The 19064-nt window shown below is 39.5% G+C and overlaps 1 protein-coding gene across 7 annotated transcripts in view; it reads left to right on the top strand.

The window, feature by feature from the left end:
- The window catches only part of SLF1 (SMC5-SMC6 complex localization factor 1), a 34659-nt gene extending 25152 nt beyond the window's left edge, over nucleotides 1–9507 (top strand). For 6 of the 7 annotated variants that reach the window (XM_042013168.1, XM_042013167.1, XM_042013166.1 and 3 more), the window contains 6 exons: nucleotides 668–813; nucleotides 2752–2918; nucleotides 3408–3511; nucleotides 5476–5568; nucleotides 5960–6142; nucleotides 8531–9507. In XM_042013168.1, the coding sequence (XP_041869102.1) occupies nucleotides 668–813; nucleotides 2752–2918; nucleotides 3408–3511; nucleotides 5476–5568; nucleotides 5960–6142; nucleotides 8531–9018 (1181 nt within the window). In that variant the 3' untranslated portion in view covers nucleotides 9019–9507. Of the gene's footprint in view, nucleotides 1–667; nucleotides 814–2751; nucleotides 2919–3407; nucleotides 3512–5475; nucleotides 5569–5959; nucleotides 6143–7376; nucleotides 7699–8530 lie in introns of those variants that run through there. The other variant, XM_042013172.1, reaches the window with a different exon arrangement.
- Nucleotides 9508–19064: the final 9557 nt, after the last annotated feature.

Here is a 19064-nt window from a genome sequence, read left to right as displayed (position 1 = left end):
TTTTGTTAGAATCAAAATACAAATTCTTACCACCATAAGAAAAAATCAGTCTTTCTGTATTCTTTTCCAAAACAGAGGTAGGTCAGGCATATGCGTGATATATATTGATATATGTATGGATACGTAATTTCCTCTGCTACTGCGGGGGGCGGGCAGGGGGGAAGGGTTTGAACAGTATAAGCTATTTGGTACATCTGAATGGGGTTGCAATTTGCCTATGGTCACTTTTAATGTAGAACTAGTAGGTTACCCTGCATTACTTGCAGATTTCTTGTTTGTGTGTTGTAAGTCTTACATGAATTTGTGTCACTTAGAGATTTAAAAGGTCACTTGCAGAACTTCACAAATAAATAATTTTATTCTCAAAATGAAGGTGTAACTTTTATAACATTGTATTAAGAGCATTTTAAAAAGTTTCACACAAAAAGTGATGCTTTGTCTTTTAAAATACGTTGAACATTCTCTTGGTATCTGATCATCTTACCAGATGATGGTTAAAATGTTTTGTAATGTGAATGTTTTTAGTAATTCTTAAGGAGAATAAGCTTCTGAAGCTGCAGTAGGGGAAAAAAAGCCTGGGAGAGCTATGTTCTAGATAACTAGGTATGTAAATTTCTGTATTTTTATTTTAAGGCTTACTTTATTTTTTCCAATTGCTTTTATCCAGATTTTTCTGTATGTGAATTAAAAATGTTTATTTGTGCCATACCATCTCCCTGGCTTCAAATGTTTGTTGCAGAAGCAATTTTCAAACAAATGTGTTTACAGAGGGATATTACTGTTTCTACAGAACCTCTTTCTCTTCAGAAAATAGTAAGTAACTCTTCTACTGCTTAATAACCTATCACACTTCAGTATTTTACAAGTAATTGGATTCATTAAAGTCTTGAAATATATCTTTTCTCTGTGGTCTAAGGTCATGCTTGTTGCCTGCATTGTCTTTCCATGTGTTCCACTGCATTTAAATTTCTCTTTGCCTGAGATCTGGGTCCAGAACAATAGTAAGATTTTTCTTGCCAGAGAATTTGTCACACCTGGTTAATCTGTTTACATGCAGTTAACATGAAAGTGAAACAATGCAACAACACTGAAGGCAATGAAAGCTTTTGAAAATAATCCCTGATGTAATGATTGCAGTGTTACATTTGTACTTAAAGAGAATGCCAAATACAGTGTGATTTTTCTTGGCTACTTTTTCCTTCAGGGTTTTTGAAGAGATGGGTCCAGGCATTTGTTACATAGATTTTACGATTTTGAACCACAGTGTATTCCTGTGAATTTCTCCTCTTAGAAACTTTCTCCTACTTAAAAACCTTTGCCTGCCTTCAAATCACAATTTGTGATAGTTCGTGAGAAAAAACATGATAAAAGCTGCAAAAGAAATTCTCAAAGCCATGACTGTTGGCAGGATGCAGGCAAATCAGGGCAATCACATGGTAATGTCATGCCCTTATTTAGAGTCTCATTTCAGTAATCTTAATACTAATGACTAAACAGAATATGGAACCCATAGCTGTTTGTCTATTTTCTCCTATTCTACAGGTAAAATCACAGAAAAACAAATTTATACCTTTATACATTTCCCATACATAAGTTTTCATGAATTTTACAGGAATTTATTGTGAACAGAGGTCACTGTTTGTTAATACAGCACATTTAAACAGAGCTTGAACAAAAGACTGTCAATTTTTAACATAAACCAACTGCAGAGCTAATATTTGATGTATATTGCCACATATAGAGCAGAATCACTACTTTTAGTATTGCCATGACTACTGAGCACTCTCTGCAACTACTTATAAATTTTTATGGTGCTTGAAACAAGTCTATGTGCTTTTTGTAGTTTTCCTTAGTACAACTGAGTCTCCTTTCTCATTCCATACAATAAAAATAAACTATCATCCAGTTTTGCCAGTTCTTCTCATACAGCATCTTATCAGCTAGGCTTTTCTCTGAGTTCAATAACTGACCTACTACTTCCTGATGGTAAATGTGCTGTGAAGGTGCAAGTAAGGTGTCCCTCACCTACTGCACTTTGCCTGAAAAATCTACAGTGAATTGCTAAATAGTCAAAGCCTTCCTTAATACCTTTCTTCAAATATAATTGTCGTGTATTTGGTGAATCCCCTCACTGGCCTTTTTCTTATGCTTTTGCCAAACTGCAGAAACTTAGATGACTTTTTAAAATAAGCAGTGTAAGTGGGTTTGAAGCTCTATGTTACTGTAAAGAAGCTAACATCTGCAATAGCCAAGGCTGTCCTAATAATGAGAGAGCACCTAAGGCATAACTGGCTTGCTGCCTTTGCAATGCTCAAGGACTTAATCCAACCCCTCATCTTAGAAGAGATGAAGAAGTGGAGTATTCCTTTACCAAATTTCTCCCTGGATTGGGAGCAGGAAGTTTGTAAATACTTTGATTTAATACATGAAAGTCAATTAACTGTACTCAAGTCATATCCAGCTAAAGTGATCCAGATTTTCTCAGCTGCCAGAAACCTGAGAAGGGCCTAGAATTTCCCATTTTCTGTCTCAGACACAAGCCATTCATGGAGGCTAGTGTGAAGAGTGAATTGCAAAAACATCAGAAAGGAATGCAAAAGACAACTTGAAACAATCTATATGTATATTCAGGGATCAGTCTTCTTAAAACTTAGATACAGCAAGCTGTCGGTCATTGATGACTGCTTTGCAGCAAGTACAAAGAAAACAAAAGAAAATTTCTTCATTTAAAATATGTTACTTTTGCAACAGGTCTGTTCCTATTCACCTGCTTTGCGAGAGATAGGGATGCGTGAGACAAAGATACACAAAGCAAAGAAAAAGAAAATAGGGCAACAGCCATGCCCTGAGTCTCAAAGGACATTACAGATGCTAAATGGCGATAAGCAGAACCAAGTCAAAGTGCTGCCTGATCTACCGTAAGTAATACCTATAACATCACCAGTTTTATTCTGCTTTGGGGGACAGCTTCTGACCTGACACATTTCTTGAACTTTATGTGACCTGTTTTGTTGTCTACAAATTACTTCAACTGACAGAAAGCTCCATTGTAAGCCTGTAACACCTCTGGGCTGGGGTTTCCCATTTCCTCATTGATCATCAGTTTCAGTGTATATGCAGACTGATGTAGTTATATTTGTCCAATATTAAATTTATAGGGTATATACAGAAGTTCACTGTTCATAGAATTACCTTTAAAACAAGTTTTAAAGTGGGCAGTCATATTTGATTTCTGTTTTAAATACAGTCACAATTAAATGACGTAGAAATTATGGAATTAAGACATTTCAGAAATGATGCTGAAATGGATGAATCTAAGTATTCTTTATGTACACATTTAAAACCATTAAATACATATATATTAAAATATGAAATAGTGATTTTAAATGTGTCTGCTCTCTTTTCAGTGACTTAATCTTTAATAAACCTAGAGCAAAAACAGAAGTTCAGACTGCACACACCAAAGAGAGTTATCTTTTGGCTGAAGAAGTATACAAGAGAAATATCAAAGGTATTCTATATATCTAATTTATGTTAAGAAGTCTAAAATGGTTAGAATTGATAGTTTTAGTTTTAAAAACTTTTCCTGATGACTGCTGAACTAAAACGATGGCCTATGCCCAAGAATTATTTTCTTATGGTTCACGTTTCTCTTTTCCAATGTCTATTTAAAAGGAGGAATTTGAATATATGGTAAAATAAAGTTGCCTTCTTCATTACCTTCCTCCTCCCATATATTAAATACAGTGTACAGTTTGCGTGAGCTCATTCCAGTCTTGCCTGCCTTACTTTGCTAATCCACCTCAACCTGTGCTTGGTAGGATCAACGTCTTCTGATTTGCAAGTATAATTCAGTCTTCATCTCTCTGAGTCCTAGACATTTTGTGAACAAAGACTGAGGAGTATGCTATGTTACATAGCTGTTTTAAGCATATGGACTGTTTTCTTCCAGGCATTCAGCCCAGACTATGAAAGGCATTTGGCTTTTGTCTTAACTATACTGGAACTCACGTACCTAAGGAATAAAACAGCACTGCAGTAATTCATTCAGTTCCCATTTATTACACAAGTTAAATAAATTGTACTTTGCATAGACTTGCTTTACTACAGAATTACTTGCTGAAACTACTTTTTCATCTTCATCATCAGAAATTTACCTGCAACTATATTAATATGACACCCAGGAGAAGGCTCAGGAAAAAACTGGCAAAAGCAAGCTGGAATTGTTAAAAAAATTAAAATCAGAATTGTATCACAAACACTGAAGGACAAGAGAAGACATCACCCCCTTTAAGGGTTTAGAAGAGCTTCAGTAACAGAGTCAGACCATACATTTTTTAAATTGATTCCCTTTCTCTTTATTGCTTTTGCAAATAAAATTGATGTGAATTATTACATCTGATTTCTACAAAGAAAAGTGAGCTGAAAGATAGAGGGGGGGGAAAAACCAACAAGCAAAACAACGCTGATTTTTTTTCAATTCTCCCCTGCCAAAATTATAAGTAGTGTCTTCTGTTGAAAGAATGGGTATGGAGCTGGCAGATGTACATGGTAAAGGTATTAATATAACAAAATGTTCCATGTAAATTTTATTACAAAAGCTAAGAGATCTAGCCTGAGATATTTTGAATTTCTAAAATATTTGGTTCATCATCCTTCACCTGGCTTCAGGATTTTCCTCTGGCTCTTGTTCAAACCTGATTAATTAATAAAAAGAAAACAGCATTTAGAATATGTCTGAAGTTTTTATTACGAGAAACTAGTGGTGTCTTTACATATAAGCAGCAGCTCTCAGTTGCTTGGTGTTTAATTTTTCATGCTTATTTCAGCTTTACATGGTACTAAGGCTTGGGATTTTTTTTTTCCAGAGACTACTGCTATTATTATTATTGTTTTATTTTTATTTTTATTATTTCTCTCTTTCTCCCCTCCTTCACTACTGTAGCCAAGTCAGACAGCCTATTGAGAAACAGCAAACCATCTGTTAATGGATTTGAAGTTTTGATTTATACTTGAGTGTGTAGAGGCACTCATGCTTAGCCAGAAACATTCATTTGAGTTAAGCTATAAATGCTGTGTAAAAAGAACCATACATTTTAATGTAGGTTCATGAATAAATTTAAGGGAGGGCAACTGCACTCTAAAGTTTTATTGCTTCAAAACCCAGTATTTTTTGGTGTTTTGTGATCACTTGGTGCTTTTATAGTGTGATTGAAGCTTTAAGCCTTGAACTAGAGGGGAGATAATTCCTGTGTTAAACCATTTGCAGTACAATTTCATTGCTGGATCTCTGGTGGAACAGAAGCTCTGTGGGGTTTTTTTTCTTAAAAGATGTTTAAACAGGATAAAGGAAAATCTTACTCATTATTGAGTTTTCTGGTACATAGCCAGGTTTCCTAGTTCCAGGCACTTTGATTATTTTCTTTAGTTGCTATCTTGCCTAGTCTAGTGTAATCTATTAATTTTTCATGGTAGGAGAGACAGCCCTGCATAAAGCTTGCAGAAATAACAAAGTGGAGAGATTGATTCAGCTTCTCTCTTTCCCAGGAATAGACGTTAATGTTAAAGGTAAGTTATTCATTTTCTCAACAGAACTAAGAAATTAAGACACATAAATAACTATATTAGTACCTGTTTGGTAACAAGTTTGTTTTTATACAATCTAAAACTGCCTTTATTTTTTAAACAATGCAAAATAAGGACTTTACAGCAAACATTAAGGTAAGATAAATTCATAACTGACGTGTATTTTAACATCACAATTTCTACTGGTTTTTAAAAATGCTATTTTTTTTTTCAGATGTTTTTCAATAGAATTTCTTGTTTTGAAATCACAAGCTGCCATTCTAACTGTAGCGAATACTAAAAAAGTAAAGTGTTTTCCTGTCTAATGAATGACATTATTAACATTTCAGTACTACTTCTGCTGTTTTAAAACTTCCCTTGATTTATAATTCAGATTATGCTGGCTGGACGCCTTTGCATGAAGCCTGTAACCATGGCAGCACAGTGTGTGTCCGTGAAATTCTGCAGCGTTGTCCAGAGGTAGACCTGCTCAGTCAAGTGGACGGGGTGACTCCTTTGCATGATGCACTGTCAAATGGACATGTAGAAATTGGCAAGCTGCTACTTCAGCATGGGGGTGAGTGCATTTATGCTAAACTGGTATAGGGAAATTATCCACTGTTCTGAATCCATACGAATTTCTCAGTGTTTTTCTTAGTAGTTTCTTAAAATGCAAAGTTATTATGAAATACTTACTTTCAAACATTTTTAAGCCAAGCTGGTTTGGTTACAATAAAAATAATACTGTTTTCACACTTATCTTGATCAGCTGAATATGAAATTAACCAGGATTTCCACATGTTTTTCCAATATGGTGATGTTTTTATCCTGCATTTTACACCATATGCATTGCAACTCTGTTCTCCATTAATGAAAGTAAAGATTACCTAGTCACCAATCAAGGCTAATGACTTTCTATTGTTTTGATCTATTTTTACCACAACACAAAAATAGATTAGTTAAATCTCTATATATTCATGTATTTCAATATAAATTTGTTCAGCATTTACGAAAATTAATGTGATGGTCTCTGAAGTACACAATTAGCTTGGTAATTAGTTTAAGAAAGGAATCTATCCTGTAATCATGATAACTGCTGTTTAGGGATAATACTGGGAGGGATGCCTTAGTTTCTAAAAAAAGTACTTTGCCCCTTAGGCAGGCACACAATAAATGTTTTAAACAATATTTTTGTTCAAAGACAGGGTATTTGTATCCTGTTTTGAAGTATGTACTGTATCAGTATATCTAATTTAGCATGTTTTAAAAAACGCCTTGAACATCTGCAAAGAATGGTCTTGGATAGCAACTCTCCCTTCTTTTAATTAATTTACTAAACTGAATGTTTGCAATATCTGTACCGTTGCCCTACTGTGTCAGTGTAAACTGTGCTTTATATGCCGAGTCTAGATTTTTTCAATAAAAATTATTCTGTTTAGTCATGAGGCAGAAGAGTGTATTTAGATAGCCTGCTAATCAAGGTAGAGAAACAAAATTTTAATACATTCTTGGCATATGACCCTCTGTATTTACAGTGTTCTCCTGCCCCCTAAAGGCTATGTCTGTGTCTGTTGTGCAAGCACCAGATCCTAATCAATACATTCCTTTTGCAGTTCTACCTCTGTGTTTACTCAGTCTCAGTTCTGTGGCTCCCAGGTGTTTTATCTCTCTACTGAACCATGTATCTAAGATGCCGAGCCAATACCTGGGCTCAGTTCTATCAGTTGAAGTGATGCAATAGCCAATATTGTAGTAAGCCCAGCTCCTCAACTGGAAATGGCATTGCACTGAGAGATGTGCATTTTTGCTAGGCTGTTGTGAAGAATAGGTAGTGAATGGTCTTGTTATCATAGGGGAAGAACTCTACTTGCACTTGCATTCATCAAGTTTTTCTGGCAAGTATAAAGCTGCGTGTATCTTTATCTTTGCCTTTGTCACACTCTGAGTTATAGCCTGTCAAGTAACTGACAAGCCCATGGTAGAAAGCATGTTACCTATTCAGTATGAATTTACTTAGCTCAATAGTTTAGAACACATCTCTCTAAAAACATATTCTGCTTTCTGTCTCTAAAAGCCTTTAGCTTGCAGAAGTTAATGATACTAAATAGTCAGTAATAATATTACAGCTTTAATCAGAGCAAAGTTAAAATATCTATGATGGGTATGTAATGTGGGAGTTTACCTTTTGTCATTAAAATATATTTCTGAAGAAGTACTCAAGTTAAAATGGCATCATTACTTTAGCATAGTAATACAAATTTATGTAAGAAGATTACTGATGTGTTTGTATTTGAAAAACACCTGTAGTGTCTTAACAGCCTTCATTTTTTCTTACTGATGCAGCCTTTCTTAAACTTACCCAGAGATGTGTAAGCTTAGGTCCATGGTACTAATGAACAGGAAGTACCAAAAGAATTTAATTGTTCAGACTAGTTCCGAACAAATAAACATGTCCCATTCACTTACTTTAAATCTATTTATTAGAGTAATTATGTTTTTGCATTTCAGAAGTCTGTTAAGATCAAATTTTGAAACTCAGTTGTTAAGGAAGACTTGGATTACTACCCTAGTAGTTTACCTTGCTGCACAGCATAAGGCAAGATTGGTCACACCATCCAGAAAAGTAAAATAAAAACCATTCTAGTAACATGCCTTTAATTTGAAGTCATTGTCAGCCAATAAGCTGGTCTGTAAAGTACTTAATAGAATTAAGAATACTCTTAATAGAAGAGTAATAACATTACATTTTTGCATATACTATGTAAGTTAAGACAATATTGTAAATGGTTACAAAGGATCTCTCTACATGTTCTAGATTGTACTGCAAATATGTAACTCATCAGTTACATTAACATAACTTGGTACATACATACATAACTGGCTTCTGGCAATAAACAACCCAAAATCTTGTTCAGCTGCCAAATCAAATGTGCTGTTGTTACTAATGTTTATGTTTTCCCTGAAGGGCCAGTCCTTCTAGAGCAGAGGAACTCCCATGAGAAATTGCCACTGGATTATGTTGAATCAGTCGCAGTAAAGGAAGAACTTTTGAGTCTTGTTCAACCAGGAGAGAGCTTCTATGAATGCAGAAAACAAGATTTTTGCAGTCAGAAGAGAGAACTGTGTTTGATTTTATTTAATAAGATGCTGCTGAATTTTTGTTCAGTTTATAATCTGTCTTCACCCTTGACTTTAACTCTCAGAGAGGTAGCTTGTTCAAATGTACTTCCAGTAATGGCTTGTGATAGCTCTAAGATGAAAAATAAATTTTCTGAAGATTGGTTGGTAGATGTATATTTTAGAGAGGTAGAGACTTTCCAAAAGCTACCACAATTTCTTCAAGAAGTATCTGCAAACATGTTTTTCTTCCCTGGTGAACAGACAAAGGCCTTATTAGCAGCTCTGGAAACTATGGTAGAAGCATATCAGCTCTTAAATATTTTTAGCAGTTAAATTCCAAACAAGCCACATTGGCTGAATCTTGACTGTTAACCCTTGATACTGGCCTAACTTTTTTTCCAGCAACCAAAGAAGTACAAATTTCATACCCCTGCAAAAGCCCCACATGTTGGTATCTCCCACTTTGTTAATATTTTCCTCTAGCAGAGCCTGGAAGTCAGATACACTGATCCCGCACGTTTTTTAGGCAAAAATTTTCCAGTACCAGTGCTTTCTCTTTGCCTGACAGATCTGGATGTGTATGCTCTTAGTACGGTGCTATATAATTTACACTCAGTTAAACTTTGTATTTTCTGTCTTAGAAGTATTTTTTTTTCCTGCCTTGTGCCATATTTCTCTTTGGTTTTCAGAGGTAGTGACCCTAAACTTAAACCAAGCAGTTGATTATTTTATTCCTTGAGAAAGGCTTGTGTCTACATATTTTGATATCCTTTAATAAAGCTAGTGTTATAAATATATCATGAAATAAAAACATATGGAAAAACAAATTCCTTCTATCCATTTTCGTCTTATTTATCCTTATCAAAATTAAATTATATTATGTAAATTAATTGTGTATTGTAGAATTAAAAAGAGAAGGCATTATATATTTACAGAATCAATATACTAATATTTCCCATGTCTTTGTTTGATAGAAATGGTCACACAAAGACACGTGGAAAATATTGTTCCTCATCAGCACTATGTTGCTTGTAGTCTTGGTTATTTGTGTAGTGACCAACTGGAGGAGAGTGGCTCAGACACTTGGGTGATTTGCAGAACTCCGGTGGATACCACTTGCTGCTTCCCAAGTCAATGCATGCTTTGAAGAGCTGAATTCACCCTCAGCAAAACTTAAGGCTGTCCTTGGCTCTTCTCCAACTCATGTTGGCTTGCAGTGATTTGATAAAACCATTATACTGGCATGTGATGATCTGGTAACACTCCTGGGACTACCTCAAAGGAAGATGCAGGTGGAAGCAGTGGCACAAATCTAGTTATGCTGGCAGGGGAATTTACAAAGGATCAGATGAGAATTTAAGTATATACTGGACATCATATTCTAACACTAAGTATGGATATCCTTAAAAATTATGCCCCACTTAATATGAAACTTTTGTCTCCGTTCGGAGTACATGCAAACTACACATGGTAAATCCTCTAAACTAATCCTTTAACCTAACAATTTAGGATTGTATGCTACATATTCTATCAGATAGACCTTTAAATTAATTAAGAAAAAGAGAAATTCCCACGCTGTTCTTTAAAAGGTATTGAAGGCAAGACAGCTGAATTACCTAATTGTGCTTAGGGGTTTGGGTTGTATAAGAGTTACGTGTTTTGGGGAGCCCTTATTGCTCATTTATACAGAAGTATCTACAATTCTTGCCCTGCATCTTTGTAGAGATCCAAATTAATTCCATAGTAGGATCTGGAGAAGAGACACTCAAATGGAAGTTTATGCCTTTCCTTTCCAAGTGAAGAGAAGTGCTACTTTAGAATGAGGATTGTCTGGTCTATTTATTTTTTTCTAATAGATTCAGTAATAGATGATTTAACTTAGCCTTCAAAAGGTAGGTATGAATTAGCAACACTCCCAATTCCAGTTCTTCTGTAATAGCCATTTATAATATTAAAAAAGAAAAAAAAAATTAGAAGAAAGGGTGTGGAGAAAGAGCCGCTTCTGTAATTGATGTTGCTTGACTAGAGGGATTAAGTTCCATTCATGCATCTGGCATGCAGCACACTACAATTTCCATTTAGCCTTTCTGCAGCTGAGATATATGATCTTATAGCAACCCACAGAACATGCTCAAACCAAGTTGACTTTGAAACCGGACCTTTATTACAGATGTTCCATGCTTATTAATGGCCAATTACTATTTTTATACATGAAGGCAGAACAACCTGCTCTAATAGACTAAAAGGTCAGTGCATATTAGACTTGTTTCTGTCTGTGCACTTTTAATTTTTTCTAATAAGAAAGAAACACCAAAAAATCCTTTGTCGTATATGAGATAGACAAATAAATTTCAGTACTTCCTTTTGTAGGCCACAATGTTATGTGTGTACTTTCTAAAAAATGCAAAATACACATTTAAGTTGATGATATTGACATTTTCTTTAGTCAAGAATTTGATACATAACTGTGAATTTTAAATAATTGGGATTCAGAGAATCCTGAAAAGATTCTGCTGGGTCTCAAAAAGCAAGTCCTTTAGAATATTCATATATATTTTTAATTCTACTAATTCTAATAATGTAGCAGTGACTGAAATGAAAGCAGGAAAAGCATTATTTTGGCCTGATGGTGATTCTGCTTATTTAGCCAAGACATTCCCACAATTATTTGTTATTATTTATATCATTTAGAAAGGAAAAAAATTCACATCAATCATTTAAAAAGTCCTCCTTAACTATTTAATTTCAAGTACCTTCCTCCAAAATAATGTACATAACATATGCTAAATGAACATTATTAACATTGCAAAATGACCCAGTCAAAAGTTAGCAAATATGTGAATTAATGTTCCACAAGGAACCCCAACTTAAACATTGTCTGTGCACATCATCAGTCTTTAATTATATGGTAACACAATTCTGTTCTCTCTAATGTTATATTGGTTTAAGGATTATATACTGAAAGTTTTCCTGTTATTTCCCAGGTATTGCAGTTCAGTTTTATATGTGTTCAGTTTTACGTATACTCAAGTTTGCAAACTTCCTACCCTTAAAAAGTGTTAAGTATATCTGTCATATTTAACATAAAATTATATGCTTCATCCAATTTATTAGAACACCTGTTCTCTTTCAGTATAGCAAAACTTCCCTGTTAAAGTGAGATCTGTTTATAAGATTAAATTGTTTGCTTTTTAAAATCTCTCTTGGTATGTAGGGTATTTCTGTCTTAGCCAAAAGAACAAACAAAATCAACCTTTTTCTCTCTATTTCACACACTGACATGCTTCAGAAGCACAAAGGTGTATCTTCATCCTCAATCAATCCTATTTTTCCCAGGCCTTTAAAAAGTTCTTAATTATTTTTCACATTCAGCATACAGTTGGAGAATATCTCTTTTGCAAGTATACCAGATGATGATGCTGCAATGCTGCTTCCCAGTGAAGTGAGCAACAGTGGTCATCAAACTTGATAGCAGTAAAACAGAAGGTAGAGAACACTGGTATATGCAGTCAGGAGTTTTAGTGGTGCACAAAGATGTTGGTCAAGCTTTAAAAATTGCACAAAAAGTTGTATTAAGCACTAGTTTAAGTGTTGTATATCCTCTGTCATATATTCTTTGTTTCACACTACTGCTATTACAAGATCACACTGATGAAGCACATCACTTCATGTCTGTGCCGGTTTGGCCAAATCTAGAAATATATCCTCTAAGAGAAGGCAGGTTACAACCACCCCTCCCCCACCAGGTTCGGGAAAAAAGAAACTTCTTCCTTGAAGGAAAGTGAAATAGATAAAAACTATTTATTTAACAAATCACAGGAAAAAAACGATATGAATGCTAAATAATGAAATCTCTCACTGTAGAGAGAAAACCTGGGAAAATTTAAGAGTACTTCCGTAGATCTCTCTCTCCCCCTCCTTGGAGCTGGGACAGGGTGGTGGGGCCCACCTCCAGGGCCAAGGCCTCAGTGGGCATTCCTCCCAATGTATTCTGATGTTGAAACAGTCCAGCAGAGGAAAAAAGAAAAAAAAAATAAAGTCCCAGGAAAACAAAAGTTCAATTCTCCGTCTCTCTCTGGAGAAAGAGAAAGGAGCTGAAAAACTGGCCGAAAGCAAGCCGGGTGCTTTCCCCCCTCTCACTCTGCTACCACAGCTGAACACAGAACCATTGCTATCTCTGTGTCCTTGAAAACATGAAAACAAACTGCTTAGAAAGTTCCCTCAGTTTTGTCTCTCCCCCCTCTCAGGTTCAGTTTAAATGCACAGAAAGGCACAAAATTAATTTCTGGGCATGGGGCAGTGATATGGGATACACATCACAGTCACCCAAAGACATTCCACCCTTTATCCCATATTGTTGGCTCAATGCCCAAACTAATATATTCTAACTCTACACACACACATTAATACATACTCATACACATATACACAGCTATGTATGAACAGTGACAGTGACACTCAGCAAACAAGGGTATACAGGCATTCCACACTACAGGTGGTTTTCACCCAACAATCAGATTTCCCTGTGGTACACAACGTGTTGTTCCATCTTTCTGCATTACCCACCATGTGCAACCAGGTCCCTGAGCAAAGACAGCCCCACAGATGGGTTTGTCTGTACTCGAGGCAGAATTATTCCAAACAGTCTTTCCTAACAGACCTCTGACATGCACTACTGGGACCTTATCTCCATCTAGTGCATGCAGGGATTCAGACTGGGCTGGACCAGCTCTATTGGTGGAACCTCGGGTGTTGACTAACCAGGTGGCCTTTGCCAGATGCTGGTCCCAATTTTTGAAAGTTCCCCCACCCAATGCCTTCAGGGTGGTTTTCAACAATCCATTGCACTGTTCCACTTTGCCTGCAGCTGGTGCATGGTAAGGGATGTGGTACACCCACTCAATGACCTGTTCTCTAGCCCAGGTATTAATAAGGCTATTCTTAAAATGAGTCCCATTGTCAGATTCAATTCTCTCAGGGGTGCTATGCCTCCAAAGGACCTGCTTTTCCAGGCCCAGGATGGTGTTCTGGGCAGTAGCGTGAGGCACAGGGTAGGTCTCCAGCCATCCTGTGGTGGTTTCCATTGTGAGCACATAGCGCTTGCCTTGGCGGGTTTGAGGCAGTGTGATGTAATCAATCTGCCAGGCCTCCCCATACTTGTATTTGGACCATCGCCCACCGTACCACAGAGGCTTCACCCGCTTGGCCTGCTTGATCGCAGCGCATGTCTCACAATCATGGATAACCTGGGAGATACTGTCCTTGGTCAGATCCACCCCTCGGTCTCGTGCCCACCTATAGGCGGCATCTCTGCCCTGATGGCCTGAGGCATCATGGGCCCATTGAGCTAGGAACAACTCTCCTTTATGTTTCCAGTCCAGGTCTACCTGTGACACTTCTATCTTTGCAGCCTGATCTACCTGTTTGTTGTTTCGGTGTTCCTTATGAGCCCTACTCTTGGGGACATGGGCATCTACACGGTGGACTTTCACAACCAGCTTTCTTACTCGGGCAGCGATGTCTTTCCACTCTTCAGCAGCCCAGATTGGTTTTCCCCCACGCTGCCAACTAGTTTTTTCCCACTTTTCCAGCCATCCCCACAGAGCATTGGCTACCATCCATGAATCAGTGTAGAGGTAGAGCTTTGGCCACTTCTCCCTTTCCGCAATGTCCAGGGCTAGCTGAACAGCTTTGAGTTCAGCGAGTTGGCTTGATCCACCTTCTCCTTCAGTAGCTTCTGCAACCCGTCGTGTGTGACTCCATATGGCTGCTTTCCACTTTCATTTCATCCCTAGGATATGACAAGAACCGTCGGTGAAAAGAGCATAGCATGTGTCTTCTGATGGCAGTTGGTTGTATGGTGGAGCTTCTTCAGCAGGGGCCTCTTGTTCTTCCTCATCACTGAGACCAAAGTTTTCACCTTCAGGCCAGTTTGTGATTATTTCCAAAATCCCAGGACGATTCAGTTTTCCAATACAGGCGCGCTGTGTGATGAGAGCAATCCATTTGCTCCATGTGGCATTGGTGGCCTAGTGGGTAGAGGGAACCTTTGCTTTGAACATCCACCCCAGCACCGGTACTTGGAGTGCCAGGAGGAGTTGTGCTTCAGTGCTGATTACCTCTGAGGCGGCTTAGATTCCTTCATAGGCTGCCAAGATCTCCTTCTCTGTTGGAGTGTAGTTGGCTTCAGACCCTCTGTAGCTTCGGCTCCAAAATCCCAGTGGTCGACCTCGAGTCTCGCCAGGCACCTTCTGCCAGAGGCTCCAGGACAGACCATGGCTCCCAGCTGCAGAGTAGAGCACGTTCTTCACCTCTGGTCCTGTCCTGACTGGGCCAAGGGCTACCGCATGAGCGATTTCCTGCTTGATTTGGGCAAAAGCTTGTTGCTGTTCGGGGCCCCAGTGGAAATCGTTCTTTTTGCGGGTAACCAGGTAGAGAGGGCTCACGATCTGGCTGTACTCGGGAATATGCATCCTCCAAAAGCCTATGGCACCTAGGAAAGCTTGTGTTTCCTTCTTGTTGGTTGGTGGAGACATTGCTGTGATCTTATTGACAACCTCGGTGGGAATCTGACACCGTCTATCTTGCCATTTCACTCCCAGGAACTGGATCTCTTGAGCAAGTCCCTTGATGGCAAAACCAGCTTCCAGGAGAATTTGGATGATTTGCTCTCTTTTCTCAAACATTTCTGTTGCAGTGTTCCCCCACACAATGATGTCATCAATGTACTACAGATGTTCTGGAGCCTCACTCTTTTCTAGTGCAGTCTGGCTCAGTCCATGGCAGATGGTGGGACTGTGCTTCCACCCCTGGGGCACTCAGTTCCAGGTGTACTGCACACCCCTCCAGGTGAAGGCAAACTGAGGCCTGCACTCCGCTGCCAGAGGAATGGAGAAAAATGCATTGGCAATGTCAATAGTGGCGTACCACTTCGCTGCTTTGGACTCCAGCTCGTACTGGAGCTCCAAAATGTCCGGCACGGCAGCGCTCAGCGGTGGAGTCACTTCATTCAAGCCACGATAGTCCACAGTCAATCTCCATTCTCCTTCCGATTTGCGCACAGACCAAATGGGACTATTGAAAGCTGAGTGGGTCTTGCTGATCACCCCTTGGCTCTCCAGCTCACGGATCATCTTGTGGATGGGAATCACAGCATCTCGAATTGTCCAGTACTGTCGGCAATGCACTGTCAAGGTAGCAATTGGTACTCTTTGTTCTTCCACCTTCAGAAGGCCAACTGCAGATGGGTTCTCTGATAGTCCAGGCAAAGTGTTCAATTGCTTAATGCCCTCTGTCTCCACAGCTGATATTCCAAAAGCCCACTTGAGTCCTTTGGGTCTCTGAAATACCTGCTTCAGAGGAAGTCTATGCCCAAAATGCGCAGGGCCTCTGGACCAGTCACAATGAGATGTCAGGCTCACCTCAGCTTCCACCAAGGTCAAATCTTGTGATCCACCTGTTACACCAGCAATAGAAACAGATTCTACCCCCACATGTTGTGATGGGATTATTGTACACTGCGCACCAGTGTCAACCAAGGCATCATATTTTTGTGGTTCTGATGTACCAGACCAGTGAATCCACACAGTCCAAAACACACGGTTTTCCCTGACCTCTACCTGGCTAGAGGCAGGGCCCCTCTATTCCTGGTTATCCTTCTTTCCCTGGGCCTGCATCTTAGAGGTTCCTTCATGGGAATCGCACATGTCATCGTCTTTTCCATCATTTCTGGCAGTTTGGCTACAGGCAACTGGAGCTACTTCCTTTTTGGTAGAACTTCCTTTCTGAGACTTGCGCTCCTTCAATTCACGCGCTCATGCTGCCAGAGCAGAAGTAGATTGTCCACCCCACTTCCTCATGTTTTCCCCAATGTTACACAGGAAATCCCACAGCTCTCTTCGTGGGATGTACTTTTTCTCTTGGGAACGTCCACGTTTGGTATCAGAATCTCTGATCTCTACTGCTGAGATTTGGAGAAGGCCCTCTTTGATCTCCTTCCTTGTTGCTGCGACCCAGGCCACTGCTGGGCTGGGGCAGGGGAATGTCAATCAAGTCAGAGCTCTCCCGTGGGTAGAATTCCCCACCCACGACAGTGACAATGAGGGAGGGTCGATGGGTGGTACAGAGACCTAAGCCACATTTCCCCTGGGTGGTGCCCGGATTCAGACAGCCTCCCCTTGTTCGGGAAAATTCTCTCTTACTCAGCTGTTCTTGGGTTCTTTGTTATAACTCCCGCCTCCCAGTTTCTCCCACTGGTTCTTGTTGACTTGTATCCTCCCCCTGGCTTGTAACTCATTGGTTGTTTTCCCCTTTCCTCGCGGTTTTCAAACCCCCTATAAAACTGAGGGAAAAGCCTCCTGGAGCGATTATGATCTTTGCCATGTTCAGGTTGCTAAACTTGTGACAATAAACCTGTTAGAAGCCATACCAGAAGCCCCTCTCTTTTCCTTTGCCTATGGAGCAACACAAGCCCAGGCCATCGGGTCCCTGAAGTGCCTCCTCCTTAGAGGAACCAGCATGCGCGCCCAGGCAGCACTTTTCTGCTAAGCCAGTCCAGAAAGATGTCACAGAAGTAACGCTGCTTTTCTTCTGACTGAGGACATTTCAGAGCTCATGCTAGCGAGCCAGGGACAGTGTTACTTCTTAAGTTCTTGGTGCATCTTCTCTATCTTATCTTCCATTTTCTGCATATGTGTTTCCACAGCGACTCGTGCATGTGTTGGGCCATGCACAGAGTCTGCATATGCTCGCAGCTTCACTGCCATATCCCGCACGATCTCATTCGCACCGTAGTCCGGTTTCATTATTGCTAAAGCAGAAGCGTATTCTGGTGGCCCAAGATGTATGAGTTTTCGCCACATGTATGGAATAACTCTGGCCCAGTCTGGACTCCTCAATCCTGGGTCATCTGTGAAGACAATCTCTACCTCCCCTAGTTCTCTCAGGCACTGGATCCCTTGTTCTGTGGTCTTCCACTGGGTCTGCTGCATACAGAAATCATCTGCACACATATATCTTTCCCTCGCGCCATTTAGGACCCGTCTCCAGAGACTGTTAGACTCAGTCCTCCTTATTATTGCTTGGTCGATAACTGGATCACGTGACAGGGATCCCAAATGCCTCGCTTCAGCACCATCCAGCATCACATCATCACCTGCAGCATCCCAAATACGGACCATCCAACTTATTATGGATTCATCAGACCAACAGGTGTAATCCTTTCTTAGGCTGTAAAGGTCCTTTATGGACATGGACTCAGTAGTGGTTTCTGTGCCTGAGTTGGTGGTTTTGAGGTTCCATCCCCAGCATCTTTTGAGGTTCCTTCCCCTGCATTATCCTCATCTTTCACTGGGCGATCAGTTTTGGTTGTATGTTTTTTCCTCGTGACAGGAGCCACTGTGAATCGCTTGGACTCTCCATCTGGTTTGGGCTTGCTGTCTGGTGTGGCTGCAGCCTGAGTGACTGGGGTGTCTGCAGGCTTCGCTGATTTATCTTTCTGCCCCTCTACCTTCACCTGCTGCAGTGTGCAATAGGCATATGCCAAGCACCAACATATTGCAAAAACCTTTTTCTCAGAATTTTCATTGTATTTCTCTTTCAGATATTTCCCCACCAGCTGGTTTCTGAATTTGTTCAGATGGGAAATCCCAAACTATTGAGTCAGAGAATTTCTTCAGGATTTGGCCCATATCCTCCCATTTCCCACACCACTCAGGATTTTCCACCTCTGGGTCAGGTGTCTCAGCAGTCACCCTGGAAATCTGAGCTCTCATTCTAGACAAGCTGAGAGACATATGGAGGAAGATTACCAGATTAAATACCAGGAAGGTGGTCTCTTTAACATCCAGGGGATACTGAACATTCTCAAAAGATAACCTATCAAATTTAAACAGAAGGGAAACCCCATCTCCTCCTCTTCTAACAATCTGGGTGCAATTACTAATAAATTCCCAAAACAGGCTACTAAAGCTAGGACTGGGGTTAGGACAGAGAAACCACATATCATACACACTTCGAACAGCTGCCTGTACCTCTGTCAACTTCTTATAAATCATTATCACCAAGCACAGCAAAATAGAAATCCGAATTCGTGCCCCTGCTCTGCAAAAATGCCTTATCAAGGATAAGATCGGAGCAAGTAGTGGATAGGCAAATAGGCCTAAGGACCAGAAAGGCACTTACACCTCAAACAAGCCTAAGGACCAGAAATACATTAATATATCAAGCCAGAGAGACATTATGAACTCAACCAACATGATGACTACTTTACCCCAACACAAAGTAGTTAAATTCAAACTAAAATGTAATTACCACAGGTTTTTCACTTTCCTTCGAGCCCCACAGTTGGGCGCCACTAAATTTGTGCCAGTTTGGCCAAA

The sequence above is a fragment of the Corvus kubaryi genome, unplaced genomic scaffold (genome assembly GCF_017639235.1).
Source record: "Corvus kubaryi isolate FWS band 111438036 unplaced genomic scaffold, C.kubaryi_AGA036_p1.0 split1-37296, whole genome shotgun sequence".
NCBI lineage: Eukaryota > Metazoa > Chordata > Aves > Passeriformes > Corvidae > Corvus > Corvus kubaryi.
Note: the sequence above shows the minus strand (reverse complement) of the source record. Positions and strands in the feature narration are given on the sequence as shown.